General features: G+C 29.2%; 2 protein-coding genes across 2 annotated transcripts; one reads left to right on the top strand and one right to left on the bottom strand.

Moving 5' to 3' along the window:
* Positions 1-1279: 1279 nt before the first annotated feature.
* LOC114179516 (dof zinc finger protein DOF5.7-like) lies at positions 1280-3057 on the bottom strand. Its single transcript, XM_028065883.1, has one exon. The coding sequence runs from the start codon at positions 2677-2679 to the stop codon at positions 1573-1575; it is 1107 nt and encodes a 368-aa protein (XP_027921684.1). The 5' UTR covers positions 2680-3057; the 3' UTR covers positions 1280-1572.
* Positions 3058-17086: 14029 nt separating this feature from the next.
* Positions 17087-18438, top strand: LOC114175415 (putative surface protein SACOL0050). Its single transcript, XM_028060181.1, has 3 exons — positions 17087-17135; positions 17213-17238; positions 17551-18438. Exons 1-3 carry the CDS (start codon positions 17087-17089, stop codon positions 18436-18438), a joined length of 963 nt encoding a protein of 320 aa, XP_027915982.1.
* The last annotated feature ends 508 nt before the right edge of the window (positions 18439-18946 follow it).

Genomic DNA, 18946 nt, shown 5'->3' with positions numbered 1-18946 from the left:
TACTCGCCCAAAAGATTAATAAGAAGAAGGAAGTTAATCTCTGACCGAAAGGAAAGACTCATTTTGTTTATATGTGGAGACATAAAGGTATTACACAACTTTGTGAGACAATTTTAACTAAATAAGGTTAAACAACAGTTTGGAAAGTGTTTTAGTTGCATGGTGGCATAATATATACTAGATTATATGATATATGAAGGGATAAAAACAACGTCAATGTAGTGTTTGAAGCATTTGTGGGGTCTGTTTTTTCCGCTCAAATAGTGAAAGTAAGAAATAAAGATGACAGACCGGAAGCAAGGAAAAGCAATTCTTCAATTCCTACTTTGTTTTGCTTTCTCTTTCCCATTCTATGACATGATGCAGAATTGCAATGAGAGTTGATGCTCAGTGGCATTTAGCACGGATTTGAGGGCTCACTCTCCAAAAACCATAAAGCTAGTAAACAAAAAAAAAAAAAAACGAACCTAAGCTTTAGATGTCACATTTTTCTCTCTCTAGCTCATTCAAACGTTGACAGTGTTTCATTAAACATATTTTCAAACTACCCTTTTTCAGACACCAAATCACACCACACTGTAACTAATTATTGCAAAAGAACCGAGTAACATAGAAATATAGAGGAAAATTAATGTATGTGTATATTTAGAGAGAGATTGCAGGCTACAAACAGGGCCTTGATATTGCAGACTAATTTACTATCGCAAAGGGCTATGCCAGTCACTGCCACTATGTTGTGTTTTGTTTTGTGTATTTTGCATTGATCAGTAACTGAAGGAACCTGAGACTCAGCTCTCTGATAATGGCCTCAGAGAGTGAGACGCTAAGACAGTGGTTATGAGTTGGTTCTTTTTTATTAACCAAATACATGAAAAAATAGAAAATAAAATCATAGCATTAAAGTTCCCCGGTATTAATCAACAACAGTCCAAAAACGCTTCACGTATCCCACAAAAAATAGCGAGGGAAACGGTAATCTTACCACCGTCCTATTCAGAAAAATGCTAGGTAAAGACAAAACTACAGTTCATCAAATTGATCAATACCTGACTTCAATTTAATTCCCTTAGAAACAATTAATTATATTGTGAGCACATTCTCGATTATCTAGAAACAAACTATAATGACAACCCAAATTCTAGCTCTTCTGGTGAAGGTGTACAAGAAATGTATTAATCAGCCATTGCTTGATAAATGTAGACGCGTGCATTAATCAGCAAAAATTAACGAGCGAGATATCTAATATTCAATATATTGAGTAAAAACTTACACATTTATATTGAACAACAACTATTTCAATTGATATGAGTATATATGAACACATAGTTATGTTCTTACAGTTCTGAAATTTAACTATGCTTTCTGTTACATATATGATATACGATATGATATGATGATTTGAAGGAAACACAAAGAAGAAAACTACCTAATTAAGCAATTAAAAGATGCAACTAAGGGATTTTAGACAATTATAGATTTGTCCTATCTACTAATTATAGCTTCTTCCTTCTCCTTGCAAGATTGAAAAAACGCAGCTCTACCTCCAACTCTATAAGTCCTCCTTAGTGAAATCTAGGGCAAAGCGGTGTATGGTTGGTGCGGCAAATCACCCCAGGCAAGGGCACCGGTCCAGTTGTTGTTGTTGTTGTTTGCATCGTTGCTAATGTGGTTAACATTGGCACCACCATTGCTGGTTGAAGGAGACACTGAGGGAAAGGAATTCCCAAAGAACCATTCAGTGGGTGCTGCAGTAACTGTCTCCCCACTTGGACCACCATTTATGGAACTGCCAGCTGGCAAGTTCTCTGGCTTCGAAATCGCAAGGTTCTGAAACGAAACCGGTTGTAGCAGCTTCTGATTCCCAAACCCATTCAGCGCAACGCTGCTCTCACCTTTCTGGCTGTCCCCACCGAACATCATTGTCGCCATGCGCTGCTGCTGCAGCTTCAGGTGCAAGTCCTGGTTGATGTTGCTGAGCGACTCAATTGAAGAGGCAAGGCTGCCGTGAACGTTCATGGCTTCCATGGTCTGCAGGGTTTGCATTGCACTGTTCAAAGGATCAGAGAGTGAGGCCCTCTCTGACCTACGTAGAGCCCAGAGGTCAGGGTTGGGCGGAACAAGACCCAAGAGAGGGTTTGAAACAGCAGCAGCAGCAGCAGCAGGGGGGTCAAGCTGGAAGGCAGACAAAGCAGAAAGGGAAGTGGTGGAAGACGATGCCACGTCCCCAAAAGAAGAGAACTGGTTGAAGACCCCAGTGGGGGGTGTTGGGAGGTTTTGAGTGTTGAAAGCAGTGAGCCTGGGGGGAAAGGGTATCCCTCCCAGGTTGAAGTCAACGGAAGGTGGAACTGTGAGACCATGAAAATTGAAGTCTTTGGGGTCACAGGAGAGTCTGGAGGAGGGTGAAGCGGAGGAAGAAGGTTTCACCTTTTTGTTCTTCCTGCAACCCCCTCCTATTGGGACGTTGCGCAAGGCACCCCCGTTGGTCCAGTACCTTCTGCAGGTCTTGCAGAAGTGCCTGGGCTGAGTGAGGCTGTAGTTGTTGTAGTAGCAGAACTTGGTGTTTGGTGAGTCACATCTCGGGCACTTCACACCTTGCTCCGGTGGCGGCCTCGTCGTTTTGCGGCCCTCAGTGACCTCATGCTCGTTCGGTGTTGGTGGCATGCCTTCTGGTGGTACCATTGAAGGAAGAGAGAGAAAAAAAGAACGATAGCTATATATGTATATATATGGAGAAAGAGAAAGAGAGAGAAAGAGAGAACTGTGGGGGTGGAAAAGGTTAGATGAACTCGAGTTTCAATTGAATGGTTTCATGCAGGGTGGAAGAAGAAGAAGAAGAGGGGCTTGTGATTCTCATCAAAGAGAGTGATTGAGAATTGGTATGTGAGTGAATGAGGTGGGTGAAGTGGGCTTTTAAAGGTATCAGGAAACGGAGAGAGGCATACGTTTAGACAAATGTATATGCAATGGAGGAGACAGATCTCACTAGAAAGAGGATAAATCGTGTATATTGAGGAGAGAGAAAGAGAGGAGATTTAGAGAGAGAAGGTAAACGAGAGAAACGTAGGAAGATGATGCAAACTGTTATGGCAGTGTAATGAGATCCGCCACTTCTCCTATAAACAAAAATTAGGCACAAGTTTAGCTACTCTTCATTTTAATGATGAGAGATGTGTATTGGAATTTGTTCAATAATATCAACACAATACTTACTTCCTCCCACAGTTTTTATATTACCACTTTTTTCTTTCTTTTCCATACCACTAATTTTATTTCACTGCTCTCCTTCTGTTCTTTTGTTCCTTTAAAGGGAAATTTTGCTGTAAAACTACCACTTAACAAACACTAATTATTGTGGTCAACTAAACATTCAAGTCACAAGTAAAAGCACAACCCTCACAACCTTGATCAAAACATGTTAGCAGCTGTTTTAAGAGAAAAAACATTAATTAGGATGTATGAAAAGAGGATTTTACTAATTGAGATTAGAATGTAACAATACACTTATATCCTCATTTTCAAAGTAATCCTTTAATCAAATTTAACATTTATGATTTTTTTAATCACCATATTAAACACTTCAATTAACAGAGACACCATATAATAAATACTTGGAAAAAAATATTCCTTTTAATCATTTTTATTTCTCAAGGCAACACATTCTTTATTGCTAAATGATAAATAGTATATAATCACTTATAATCTCAATACGTTTTTATGTTAGTTAAAATACGTTGGTATGAATTGTAATTTTTTATTTTCATAGTGACTAATATATAATTTGCACTTGTCCTGATTTTTCTTTTCAATGTAAAAAAATTTAGATAAAATGTTTAAAAATAAAATAAAATTAAAAACGCGTGTTTGGATGGCAGGTAAAAAACAAGGCTGTCTAAGTAACCCGATGTAATATAACATATATACTTTTTGTCTTCCTAATAATTATAATTAATGTGTAACTAAATCTAATACAATACAACATGTTTTACATCTGTTTTTATAAATTATAACGTAAAAAAACGATCAAAACTTGCGTTTTTAAATAGAAAACAAATACATAATATAAGTCATTCCAAGTTCCAAATTATTAAACATATTTTGTTGTATAATTAGTAACGCAATTTTCTTTCTCAGGACTCAATTAAAGAAAAGAAAAAAAAATAAAAAAACATTTTCATCTCATCTCACTCCAAGACATATGTCTAACAACAAACTTTTTGGTCGTCATAGGTGTCCTTACTTTCTCATTTAAGTTACTTATACCTTGATTTTGACCCTTTTTGTTTCAATATAATTGGCAAATTTTTAGCCACATATTTTTTCTGTGGACCAAAAATATCATTCTTAATCACTTTTAATACTATTCAAAATTAATTTCTCCACCTTAATTATCTATAATTAAAACTTCAAAGTACCTTGAGCAACTCAACCTGTAGCAATACATAGGAATAAATTTGAGGCATAAACTGTCAAATTTAAGGAATCAAATTGAGTCTTTGGTAAATATAGTCTCAAACTCAACATTTGTTCTATTTGAACCAATAGTTGATGTTTTTAATTCTTAGATTTTCTGTTTATTTTTTCTTTTCTATTCATTATATTTATTACTTTTGTATTTGTTTTCTTTACAAAGAGTGCATATGCATTCTTGTAGTGAGATAATTTTCTTTTAATTTTCACCATACACTATTTTGATATTTAATGCATTTATTTATCTAACTCGTATATTTGTTCTTTTCTATATTTGTTATTGTATACATGATTCATCTTATTTATTACTTTCTTTGTTTTTTCTTTTTCTTTAACCACGTCATTGGCATTTTTCATATTTGGTAAACTTATTAGCATGTGAAATTAATTTCTTTTGAAAAAAATAGAATGATGGTCTAGCATTTATGTTTAATAATACATAACCAATTTTTCTATGTTCTCTTTTATAATCAAATTCATAATTATAAAAGAACTACTTATTTAGTTCATTTTCATGTCTATAAAATAATTTACTTTGAAAGGATGCACATGCAAGCATTTTTGAAAAATTAATTTCACTTGCATAGCACATCATAGCTATGTGTAATTTACAAGATTGTTAATACAATAATTTAAATAAATTAAAAAATAGTTTTATAAGCATATGATAAAAAAATAATAATAGATGATTAATTACTAATACAAATTTTAATACAAAATTTAACTTTGAAGTGAATAGCGTTATAGACGAGGAAAGAAGTTTGGAGTAAAAGGAGCATAACAGTGGGTGCTCTGCACACTGCCAGCACCTTGTCTATTTCTTTCCTTGAAACGTCCCTTTAGAAGTAAAGATTACTTTTTAACTTATTTTGAAGAACCCAAAAAAAGCTTACACGTGTTATATTTTCTACGCTACTTCATTTCACGGATCATTAACCCTTTGGTTAATTCTTGCAATTGGTGCTCTGATTTCGGTTGCAGTATATGCTTCCTTATCAATCAATTATAAATGGTCACAACCTCGATCCTATTCTTTCTCACTTAATTGAACACCAATTGAGCAAAGTTTTATAAAGTCTTCTTCTGAAAAAAATACAAAGTTTGACTGTGAAAATGAAACAAAGAAGGTGAAAAGTGAAATTGTTTGGAGTAAAAAGAACAGAATAAAAAAATGAGAGAAAAGTTTGACATAGATTTAACTATGTGATAGAATAATTTTAGTTCTGTATTAATACATTTATAAAATAATTTTATGTAAAAAACAAAATTGTGAAATGTAAATTAAATTTAAATTTGAATTAAAATACAAAATCATTATGTAAATTTAATAAATAAAAATTATATTTCATAATAAAATCAATAAAATAAATTATCAAATAAATGTATCTCACTAATATATATATATATATATTAAATTCATCTTATTAATTATTTTAAATTTTATTTTAATTGTTCATTTTGGTATATTAATACAATATATTTGAAAATATTTAATTATTATATATTACATATAAATTAAAAAATATATGATAAATTAATTTAAAATTTATTTAATGGATTTTGATTTTTTTTCTTATAAAATTATTTATCAAACATTAAAATAAGTTATTTTATAAGATACTAAATTTAAATTATTTATTATATTATTATTTTAAAATAATTATTTTATTATATTTATTCAGATATAATTAATTATATTCAAATATATAACTTGCACACAATTGATTATATATTTGATTAGAATTAATTATACTCTAACATGCAAACTATGTTGTTTTTTCTTCGCTGTAAAGAAGAAAAAGTTTTTTAAAAAAAAATGATTCTTGTTCTTTTGGTATATATTTGTTTTGAAATATGAGCTTCAAGCGTTTTGTCATGTGTTTTATTGTTTTCATAGTGGGATAAAAACAATATTATATCAATAACGTTATGTTTATATAGAGTGACGTAAAAAAGAAGAAAATAAATGAGGTGTCAAAGGTTTAGATAATCTGATTTGTAGTGATTTAGACAGACACATTTGAATAATTGATTTTTTCTGGATTTTTAATGTTGTGTTTGTCTCAAGACGATGCGAGATTGCAAAGACGATACAAGCGATGAATTGACAGGCGATAAATTGAAGAGATATAAAAACAATAAATAAAAAGGTATTTACAAACGAAAAACAAAGCAAATATTTGAAGGTTAAATTTCTTTTGCAAAATTGCAAAGATTTGCAAGAAAATATGTTTCAATGATATTTTCTCCTTCCATAATTGTTTATACTTGAATAAGTTTAATTTTCATTATAAGAGTGAATATTAAAAAAATTAATAAAATAGTATAATATAATAAAATAATCATTATAATTATTAGGGTTAAATATGTTTTGGTTTTTCAATTTTCAGTAAAAATTGTAATTAGTTCATCTTTGAAACTTTAGCCCAATTTAGTCTTCCAACCTTATAAATATGTGGATTTAGACTTTTTAATCAATTTTTGTTAAGTTTATTTAAAGTCTTAAACGTGTTTCATGATAACATTTAAGATGCTTACATTATTTAACACACATGTTAAATTCAATGTTAACTAATAAGCTATTTTGAAATCCATTTGAAACATCAGATAAATTTAATAACATTTGGCTAAAAGAACTAAATTCACACATATCTAAAGTTGAGGGATTGAATTGGACAAAAATTTTGAAGAAGGACTAATTCTAATATTTACCGAAAATCAATGAACTAAAAACATATTTAACTCTAATTATTGATATAGTCATAATAGAACTATAAAATAGTAATAATAGTATAAATAATAATAATAAATAGTAATAATCAAGGCAAAAGTAATCTCTAACTTTTGTCGATTAAAATATTTTTTTAATCTATCAAACACACCAACTCATGTAAATTTTCATCTCAACTAAACTCATTTCTCACCTTTTCAAATAACTCAATTTTTCTCTCAAATTCATTCTCAATCAAAACACAAGCTTAGTGAGCGAAAAGAATAAATATAAACTATGTCAGCCTATGTTAAATTATAGGAATAATAATCTCTTTCGCACATTGTCATTTTGGTTTTAAACAACCAGGTCTCAATTTAAAATATTTTCATCGTTTCAAATTATTACTTAATTTATTTAAGTAACATTTTATTTCAACTTAATTTATACAAAATCCGTTATGGTTTAATATAGTTTTCAATTTTAATTTTCTTATTTTAAATAATAACTCACATTTATTATTATTATTATTATTTAAACTAATCACTCATCCACAATTTATTTGAAATTAATTTATACCAATTCTATTTTATTTCAATATAATTTTATCATTTTATTTTTGTTAGGTTTAATTACTTTTTTAGTCTCGGTTTTTGTCTAAAAGTATCAAATTGGTTCTTTAGTCTTTTTAAGTTTCAATTTGATAATGATTTTTGAAAAATTGATGCAATGTGATCCTTTTCGTTAAATTTCTTGAAACTGATCAAGCAATTTTCATCAAGATTGAAGTTGTTAATAATGATGATTTGCTTTATTGATGTAATTGATATAATCATAGTGTCAATTTTGGTAAAAGAAAAATCATTTATTCGCTTCAAGAAATTTAACAAACAAGATCAGATTGCATCAATTTTTTAGAAATCGGAACCAAATTGAAACTAAAAAAACAAGAGGATCAATTTGAAACTTTAGGACAAAAATATAGACTAAAAGAGTAATTAAACTTTTTTTATTTTAAATATTAATTCTCATTTTATGTTAAACATAATTTGTACTTATTATATTTTATTTTAACTTACATTTATGATTAAAGGTAATGTGGTCCTTCTAATTTTAACAACTAAAATACTTTTTTAATCTATATGAAACTCATCACATCATTCACAAACTTCTATGATCTTTATTCTCAAATCCTTTCATTTTTTTACCATCATTCCCTTAATCGAAACAGGATAATGATATTTTCACAACTTTCTTTTACAACCTAACGTGACATCTTTTAAGTGGTTTTGAAATATAAAAAAATAAAAAAATAAAAAAATGAAAAGTCACTTAGAAGATATCATATCAATTAATAAGAAAAAATTGTTAAGATTTAGTTATTTAAAAATCATTTTTCGTCGAAATAATCTCATCTTTTCCTATCAAATATACCTTTAGAAACAAACACACCGATAAATTTATATTTAACTTAATTTTACAAATTATAATTAACTGAAATAAAATCTGTATTTATATTATAATTTTGTTTTATTGTTGTTTTTTTAACAAACTTTCTCATATAAAAAATTAGACATATTAAGTGTAAGACTAGAAGAAATTTGATACTAAACAATACGAAATCCATTATATTTATAAATAGAAAACTATGAAAAGTTCTAAATGATTATGATATTGTCTTGGCAGTGACAAAAAAAGTATATATATATATATATATATATATATATATATATATATATATATATATAATTTACTTATTTATAAAATAAGATTTACATTAACTTATATAATATAATATAATTTTATCTTTAAATGAGATAAACTGTCATTTAATAATTTTTCTAATAATAATAATAAAATAAATAAATTAGACATAAAACAGAAAATCCATCATCAACGGTGAGTGCTTACTTTTTCTAACGTCTTGCATGTGATATTTATTAATTTTATTCATAAATGTTTTATAAAATAAATTCTCAATTACTTTTTAATCATATTTTATCCATAACTTATAAATTTAAAATCTTAATCATATCTAAACTCCATTCCATCACGTTGATAGTGAATGCTAATCAAGAAAATTAGTAGTTTGGTATATGTAGCAATTGAGTCGGCTAACTTTAGATATGATTATAGTCACTGAAATTTAGAATGATTTTGATTTTTGTCTTTTTAAATTTGAAAAATCAGTTTCTTTTAATTCAGAAAATATTTAAGTTACCGAGTATTTAATTTGAGAAACTAAAGTAATTTTCAAAAATATTTTAATGACTAAAAAAAACATTAACGAAACTGAAATGATTATTTTTTGAAAATTTTAAGAAACTTAGAAGTTTTTATTTTCAGATTTAAAATAATAAAACGATTATCAAATTTAAAAACTAAAAGTATTAAGTACCAAATTCGTACTTCAACTATACATATTATTTTAAATATTATTTGTAAAGAGAAAAAGAAAAAGATTTGAAAGTGGAGAGAGTTTGCGTTGTATATTTGAGTGTGACATAATGGAAGGAAGTACAGATGTGAAGGATAGTGAATCTATAAGAAGTCTTTAACGGTTGTGATGAAGCATTAATCTGTCTGTCTTGTTGTAGCTTAGTTGATAGAACACAGTACCTTTCTGGGAAGCAGGGAGGGACAACCATACCATACATACATCCATGTCATAAGAAAAAATAAAAAATAAAAAAAGATATTTAGTTTGAGATCGCCATGCATGCATCAGTGATTCACCTGCCATGTTACATAGTTTCAGTTGCACAATTCTTGAGGACAGCTCTGTGACCTACCTATGTCCAAAAGGATCTTATCAGTACATAAACATTAAATAAAATGTGTAAGAGATATCAGGGTATGGTGCCTCATTCTCTTTTACAATAACTTTTCAAGAAATAATGTAATAAACTTTTTTTTTAATTTAAAATTCAATTACGTATTATCTAACTTTTTATATTTTTTGGCATGTATATAAGTTATTTTTAATTTATGAAGAACCCCATTTCATTTTTTTTCTTTTCTAGAATTTCTATAATCAAATTGTCATAATATTTAATTTTTCATAAAGTAGCAAGGTTTTCATAACGATAAAATATTTTCTTGAAATAATATGTGATATATAAAATGTAATGTAAGATGGGAGATAAACTAAGAAAATGCAAAAAAATAAAAATAAAAATGAGTGACCTGATTGAAAAGATGACTGGGGAAAAAGATCCACACCATTGTGTTGTTAAAAGGAATAAAAATTCAAGTAATATTTATAGGATCATAATAGATTATTGTGTATCTTATAAGTAATTTTATATTATATTACACAATAAATAAAATTATTAATTATAATTAACTTTTTAAGAACTTCTTTATTAAAATTACCCCCTTTTTATTTATTTCCTACTCGTTTTTGTTTATTCTTTTCCTCACTTTTCCATTTTATAATGCTAGAATTCGTTTTAAAGATACCATTATTTTTTAAAAATATTTTCTTAAACTTCCTCTTTTAATTTTATGTTTTCTCTTTTCTATTTATTTTTGGTAGTAAAATTGAAGTTTAATTCAACATCATAAAATAGAGTTGTTAAGATGAGTTGGAACTCGTGTGCCAACTCGGCTCACCATGGGTTCATACCGGATTGAGATGAATTTTTTTTACAAATTTCACTACGGGTTGATTTTTGACCCGGTTCATCCGGGTTAAACCCGTGGTGAGCCGGGTTGGCTAACCAACCCGCAGATAAAAGGATCACACAAGTGTTTATTAAGTTGGACTTTACATTTGGATCATGTTAGGTTTTTTTTTTGCCAACACATAAATAATTTGTATTTTTTTATTTTGGTTTATATTTGGATTGTATTAAAGTTTATTTAAATTTTAATTAGAATTATACTTTAGTTTTGATTGAAAAAAAATAAAAACTATATATTTTTTTAATTAAGTGAACCCGTGAGTCAACCCATTTAATCTGCCAACCTGTGGTGGGTCGGGTCGGGTTCGAATTTTTTTTGTTCGCTAAAAAGTGAGTCGGGTTAGGTTGACTCACTAAATCATCAACCTGTGGTGGGTTGAGCCGGGTCGGGCCGAATTACCCATTTTGATAGCTCTATCATAAAATAAGATAAGATTTACGTACATTTATATATCTTTGAAAACTTATATAATTATGTTTATCTCCATGTATTTATTTAAATTCTTTATAGTATATATAGTTTGTTTATGTTTTGTATAATTTTTATCATGGGTTTGATGTGGTCCCCCATACTTTATATTATTTTATTTTTATTTTTTTAATAAATTTTTATATGATAACAAATGAGGGATGAATTTTAAAGTATGAGCATAACTATTATGTCAAAGTTAATAATGATATGTAAGATGATTAAATATTTGTAATAGGTCTAATAACATATTCATAATAAATGAGACAATACACTCAACAAATTTTATTAAAATAAAGTATATTATTATATTAAGAAATAAATTTTAAACTCGATTTAATTTCTAAAAATTAATGTGTAAAAAAATTTACATTCACATACATAACATTATTTGATTTTGTTTTTAATCTATATACACTACAACAATTTATAGTTTAGACCACACTAAAATAGACAATGGCTAAATAAATATAGCCTAAACATATAATAAACAACATTTTTATAGATGATGTATAAATATCATGAAAGTCCATGATTATATAATTGTTGCTTTAAACTATGTGGGCAAAACTAGTAAAAATGTGGTATAAAAACACAGGTAAGGTATAAAATCAACATGTAAAATTGTTGTTTATTGTGAGAATTTTAAGCAACGGTTTTAAAAATATTGTCATACTAAAAATCGTTGTCTATTACCTATAGCTACACTCACCTATACCACGCCTAAAAAATTGTGGTCTAATCTTTAGATTACGGTTTTTATAATTTATATCATAATTTTATGTTGTTGTCTAAAGTAATTTTTGTTGTAGAACGTGTGACCATTTAACTTATACCAAACTTAGAATAAATTATGAAACATATTTATTAACATCAATACTCATAAAATTGGACATCTTTTCCCACATATTTCTCAGTTTTTTGTTTTCTCTTTTTGTGCATTTGTTTCTTCTTCTTTTTTTCGGTTTATTTGAACTATACTCACAGAATTGTTTTTCACGAAAATAGTTATGACCTAAACCAAAACTTTAGTGACAACGTGAAAGACGTGACAAAATATTTTAGTTGCATCATCAATTATAAATAGTTACAATCATTACAGTTAAATATATAGTTTTTGCAATATATTTTTACTGTATAATATATTTTATAGAATTTTAACAGTATAATCATTTTTGTTCTTTTATATTCTGATTAATCTCGACATTTATTAGGAAAATAAAAATTTTAACCTTTTGAAACTTTCGTAATTAAGATTTTTTACTCACATATAAAACTTCGACATATTTTTACAAGTCTCAGTTCTTTGAACCGGTTACGAGACTAATTATCAAAGTTTTATCACACATGGAAATGTTGAATGTATAAATATTTTAAAATGTAAATATATTTTATAATTATACACATTATTACATATGAATATTTTTTTCGCACTCATAAATGCACTTAAATCAACGCATACGTAAGAATTGTCTCTCACGTAACATTTATGCTACATATACGTAAGAATTGTATAAATGAATTGAGTAGTTATTATAAAAGAACAAAAACATTTAATTGTAGGTATAAATTTAATAAAATTTATTCAAATATAGGTTTTATGTGATTTTTGTTCCTTTTCAATTGAAGATGGTTTTGCGTACATTAAAATATGAGAGTTGAGTAGCAGGTACAAACAAAACAAACAATAAAGAGATTAGCGTGTGGACCACAAACAATCAATATTATTATTGTTGTTATTATTCTCTTTAAACTCATTTATATTATTTTTATTTATTTTTTCATTATTCTTTTTACAAATATAAAAAGTTTATTTTATAACTATTTTAAGACTATAATATATATATATATATATATTAAATGAATATAATATGTATGAGACATGGAATGGAAACACCGACCAAAGGTTGTGAAGGTTGTGGGTTAGAAGAAACGTGCAGCGCCGTAGAAAACAGCTATATAGGCAGGTCCAGTCGAGAGAGAGGGAGAGAGGAACACGTGAGAGGGGTGGTTGGATTCCCGTGAGACCAAACCAAAAAACCATGCCCATACCATACAGCGATTACATAGGAACAAGGTTAACGTTACATTATTTCACGAGCCACACTTTTCATCATCTACTTCTTCAACATATTCATGACATGTCAACTCAACCGGGTTTTAATCCTCCGTTACCACAATAAAACTCGCATAAACAAAGTACAACAGCAGATATACTTATTGCAAATAAAAGAGTGTTTAATGAATGAATTTTGAAAGGGTCCAGCTATCTTACCACAAATAATAGACACGCGTTTCAATCACAATAGGGGTCAGGATGCAAGAATATTCTTATAAACCCAGGTTTTGGTATGAATAGTCATGCCTTTCATTCACTGACTTGGGTACTGTGTGGTGTGACCATCTCAACATCTCATCCATTCATCAATTTGACACCTATTTTTCTTTATTCATTGATGTTGAGCATTTCAAAACTAGGATAAACCATATCTAGAATGATTGTAAAAGAGCAACTGTATATAATAGCATAATAAACTAAATATAGAATCAAAATTTTACGAGGTTTGATATAAGCTTATTTCATACTATTTATAGAATCAAAAAAAAAGTATACCATTTAATCGAAACATACTATAAGCTTATTTCATCAAAGCGTCTGACAAAGGAAGTTGTTACTTTTACAAAATATTATGAAGTTTTTTTTTTTTACTTTACAAAGTTTAGTGGTAAGCTTATAATTAAACAATTGGTATCAAGTTGTCTTGTGATCTTGTTGTAAGTGACTAGTTGTTTTGTGGTCGATGTCAATTGTTTCGTAAAGGAGACTATGTGAACCAAGTCACAATTAAATGGTAGCGTTTAAATTGTTATGTTCTTAAATAGAAAGTCATACCTTAAAGGGTAAATATGTTTTTAATCCATAAACTTATATGCATAATTGAAATTTGTCAATGTTCTAAACTTTGATACATTTTGGTTTTCGAACCTTAAATATGAATGAATATAGTTCTTTAAACCCAATGACGCTAATTTTTTTAGGTTTATTAAACAGTGTTTCAAGCTGACATTTGAGTCAAAAGGTGTCAAAACAATGTAAGCAACTCAAACTCCACCTTTAAACACATATGACGCGTCAAAAAAATAAATTAACACAATTAGATTAGGATGACTAAATCCATTCGTTTTTAAAGTTTTGGGACCAAAATGTATCAAAGTTTGAAACATAGACAAATTTCAATTTCACTTCCAAGTTTAAAGACTAAAACATATATAACACTATCTTAAAATATCAGTTATAACTTTTGACCTAATGGTAAGAGCTTGATCCAACATTTTTGTTATGTGATATATTACTTTTGTGTTAAAAGGTATTTATCTATGAGCTCTAACAATGACCAATAAGGTATATTTTGCAAAAAAAAAAAAAAAACTCTAATGTCCAACTTAGATGAGATATTAGTAAAGTAATAAATGATTAATGCATACTTTAGAATCTTTACATATTTATAATATTCTAATAAATTTTTACCTCCTTGAGTCCTTCTCAAAGTGTTCAACACATCCTTAACTTGTGATTAAGGTATAATTATCTAATTAGTCCTTTATCAACATTATTGTTTTCTAAGGTCAAAATGTGTATAAAAAGTGTTATGAAGTAATGATATGCTCAAGGTCTAATAATGATAAAGAGGCATTTGACAATGGAAATTATCTTTCCCTGGGTCAAGGTTAGTTTAGTTATATCCATACACTAGCTCTTAGGTTTAAAGCATAATCATAATAATAATAATAGTGAAGAGTCTTCTAGAAAATAACTTTTCCTTTTGGTTGAGGTCGTCTCGACTATATCTGTACACCGAGCCCTTAGGCGCAACAATGAATGAAGAGTGTTTTGGAAAGAAAATTTTACTTCTTCAATCAAGGTAACCTTAACTATAATAGTACACTAGCCTCAAGCTTAGGAGTAACATTAACAAAAAACCTCATGTGTTATAAGCCTCACAAACTTCAAGGATTTAAAGATGATCAATATGTTATTCTCCATTTTCAAACAATTATTTATTGATTGTCTTATCTTAGGTCAAGAACTCATAACTTCAACAAATTTATGATTGATCAAACCATAATACAAAAATAAGCATAAAGATTAAACATAAATTGAGAAGAGTGATATAACATTGTAATAAAAGTATACAAAAGCATTTGGTGATTACATTTAACCCAACAAAAGAGGATTTAACTTAGGGACGACAAAGCGGGTCAACTCAACCCGTTTTGGCCCGCCCTACATTTTAGCCCACAAAGTGCGAGTCGGACTGGTCCACCCCGCAGTTCAAAAATGGGTTTACTTTCCTAACCTACCCATATATCACGTTACCTAATAAACTATGTGTACATTAATAATTTAAACGGGGACGAAGATGAGTATTGAGACGAGTACTGGGATGGGGACGAAGAAATATGCACATACTCATCCCATCTCCATACCCAATTGAAAAAAAAAAATAGTTATTATCCATACTTAAACATAGTCAATGCGGGGATTATCTACCAAAATGAGAAAAGTTTCGAATAATACCCACAAGAATGAGTTTATTTGCAATCCATAACCATTGTTTATTCATATATGAGATTTGGATCTAAAGGGTGAGCATTCCGTAAGTGACTCACTAAGCATGATTTCAACTTTGTTATGCAAGATCTATAAGCAATATTTTCATGCACTATACCTATCACTAGTCTTATTTATCACTGGTCAAGACTTGATATTCAAGATATATTTTTCTCTGGTCAATTATAATATATATATATATATATATATATATATATATATATATATATATATATATATATATATATATATATATATATATATATATAGTGCGAAAGGTTTCTTGAGTGATACTTTTTGAAAAAAAAAAAACTATAAATACTTTAAAAGGTTATTTTCTTTATTCAATTATAATGGAGAAATGATGATAAGATTCAAAGAGATATGAAAACTTAGAACAACACAAAAATATACAATAATGAAAGAACTACGAGAAAATTTTTAAATAATAATTAATTTATTGACCAAATATATGTTTAAGGATTAATTTAGAATCAATTTTTTAATTAAAAATTAATTTAGAAACTAATTTCTTTAATAACCAGCATATTGTTATCTAATGTTAATGAGAATTTAGATATCAATTTATAATAGAAAATATTTTAGTCATCAATTTATAAACCAATTATAATTTTTTATTTATAATAAAAATTATTTTAAATACCAATCATTTTGTTTATAAGTTTCTGTCTCAGTTGATCACTACAATAACTAATTTTTAGTCACTAAAATGTATCATTATTAATAAAAAAAATTGTAATGAAATTAATTTACAAGGAAAATATCACTTTTTACTATAATTTATAAATTGAATCTATGAAAGATTTAATTCAATAATTGCATCAATAGAAAAAAAAAGGTTAAAATACTCCGATGGTCCTCATTTTGGTTCAAAAATCTCAAATTGGTCCTCGAATTTTAATTGATCTCAATTTCGTCCTCATTTTTGTAAATGTGTTTTAAATTAACCCAATCGTTAACAGTGTCAAAATTTTTAACGTTAACTTCATTTTAGTTATCTGACGTGGCTTGATTCATTAATTTGAGGACTGAAAAATTTGTACGTGGCGTTATTCATTAAAATAAGCATTTGTATGGAAACCCTAAATTACTAAATTAGGATTGAAACTGAGTGTTGAAGAATGGCGACTGGGAGGGCGACTCGCGTCAATGCCGTGAACATCGACGAAGGTGAGATTCAGCATCGTCGAAGGTGAGGTCGAACATTTCAGTGTTCGATTTTCGAGCTTTAGTGTCGTTGATCGTAGTCGTTCTTGAGCGCCACACCGTGAAGGTGAGTATCAGTTCATCCTTGGCTGTTTAGGGTTTTGTTGGTTGGGAATGATGTTGTATGGCTTTTATTTTGTGATTAAATGTTGCTTGTCCCCCCATTTTCGACAATGAAATCGTTTGATTGGTGGTCCCCTATGCGACTTTGTTTTTTAATCGGTGACCGTATGGATTATAGTATGTGGTCCCGTATTCGAATGTGTTCCCCCATTTTTAATTGCTTAAGTTGTGGTCCCCCATTTCAATGCATTGTTTTGTGTTGTCGTTGTTGGTATGAATTGTAATATTTGAATTCCTTTGGGGGCAATGTATACAGGGTGCATATATAGCCATGTCTGTTGATCGTTTTCAAGTGGTGGTCCACCATAGTGACCACTTTTTTAGTAATGGGAAATTGGAATATGATGGGGAAACAACCACGTGGTTCTGTGACCCTGATACGTGGGGATATTTTGAGGTTATTGCTGGATTAAAAGAGTTAGGACACGTATCTGTGAAGGAGTTGTGGTATAGTTTAGGAGGTGGGACTGTCTTAGAAGATAGGTTGGAGCTTCTTTGTGATGATAGAGGGGCCAGTCATATGGCGAACTTAGCAACATTAAATGGTGCAGTTCATTTGTATGTGGTTCATGAAATGACAGAACCTGAGATAATCAACATGATAGAGGGTGTTGGTATGGGGGAGGTTGGTCCTTCTGAGGCTGATGATGTAGTTAACTGTGTGAATGAGGCTGATGAGCATGGGGCAGCTGAAGTAGTAGAAAAGGAGGGGGGTGAGGGTGAGGAAGATGTTGAAGCTGAAGTACTTGAAAAGGAGGGGGGTGAGGGTGAACAAGATGTTGAATCTGCAGTACTTGAAAAGGAGGGGGGTGAGGGTGAACAAGATGTTACAGCTGAAGTAGTGGAAGAGGAGAGGGGTGAGGGTGAGCAAGGTGTTGCACCAGAAGTAGTTGAAAAAGAGGGGGCTGATGAAGGTGATGGAGTACAAGAAAATGAAGGTGAGCCTGAATCATTCAATGAGGAAGGTTTGGTTGATGTAAATATTAACAGTGATGGACATAGTGATTCAGATTGGGATGGTAATGTGCCATGTGCTGTTGAAAGTGCATCTGATGGAGAAGGTTGGTACACAGCACAAGAGTTGACTGATTCAGATTCTGATGAAGTAAGGACTGAGGGTGGAGGGTCAGATTTCGAGTGGTAATCAGATGAATTGGTTAGTGGTTCAAACATTGATGAGGTGAAAGATGATTTTGAAATTCGAGGACGAAATTGAGATCAATTAAAATTCGAGGACCAATTTGAGATTTTTGAACCAAAATGAGGACCATCAGAGTATTTTAACCAAAAAAAACATATATGAATTAGGAATAAGACAAAAAAGAACTACAAATTAAACTAATATCAACAAAATAACACAAGTGCAAAAAAAAGATGGGAAGGAGATAAGGAAGTAAGTACAAGAACATAAGAGCAATTACAAAAGAAAAATAATAAATGAAAAAGACTTAAGATAGAAGAATGTATTACTTGAATTTAAGAATTCATTTTAATATAAGTGACATGGAGATATTGTCACTCGAATTTTAAGATATCAAGATATATGTTGTAAGAAAGAAAATAACTCTAAAAATATTAATACATTAAAATAACTTTTGAATTTTCATATATCTTTACAAAGAGAGATATAGACTATTTATAAACTTACTTGC

Source organism: Vigna unguiculata, chromosome 3 (assembly GCF_004118075.2).
Source record: "Vigna unguiculata cultivar IT97K-499-35 chromosome 3, ASM411807v1, whole genome shotgun sequence".
Taxonomy (NCBI): Eukaryota; Viridiplantae; Streptophyta; class Magnoliopsida; order Fabales; family Fabaceae; genus Vigna; species Vigna unguiculata.
The sequence above is the reverse complement of the archived record's forward strand: the minus strand, read 5'-3'. Positions and strand labels throughout refer to the sequence as shown.

Excerpts from the sequence above, each read along its gene's own strand:
- LOC114179516 (XM_028065883.1), bottom strand. The coding sequence starts at position 2,679 with ATGGTACCACCAGAAGGCATGCCACCAACACCGAACGAGCATGAGGTC.
- LOC114175415 (XM_028060181.1), top strand. The coding sequence starts at position 17,087 with ATGGCGACTGGGAGGGCGACTCGCGTCAATGCCGTGAACATCGACGAA. Across the intron at positions 17,136-17,212 it reads TGCCGTGAACATCGACGAAG|TCGTTCTTGAGCGCCACACC; the intron begins GTGAGATTCAGC and ends CGTTGATCGTAG. Across the intron at positions 17,239-17,550 it reads TTGAGCGCCACACCGTGAAG|GGTGCATATATAGCCATGTC; the intron begins GTGAGTATCAGT and ends CAATGTATACAG.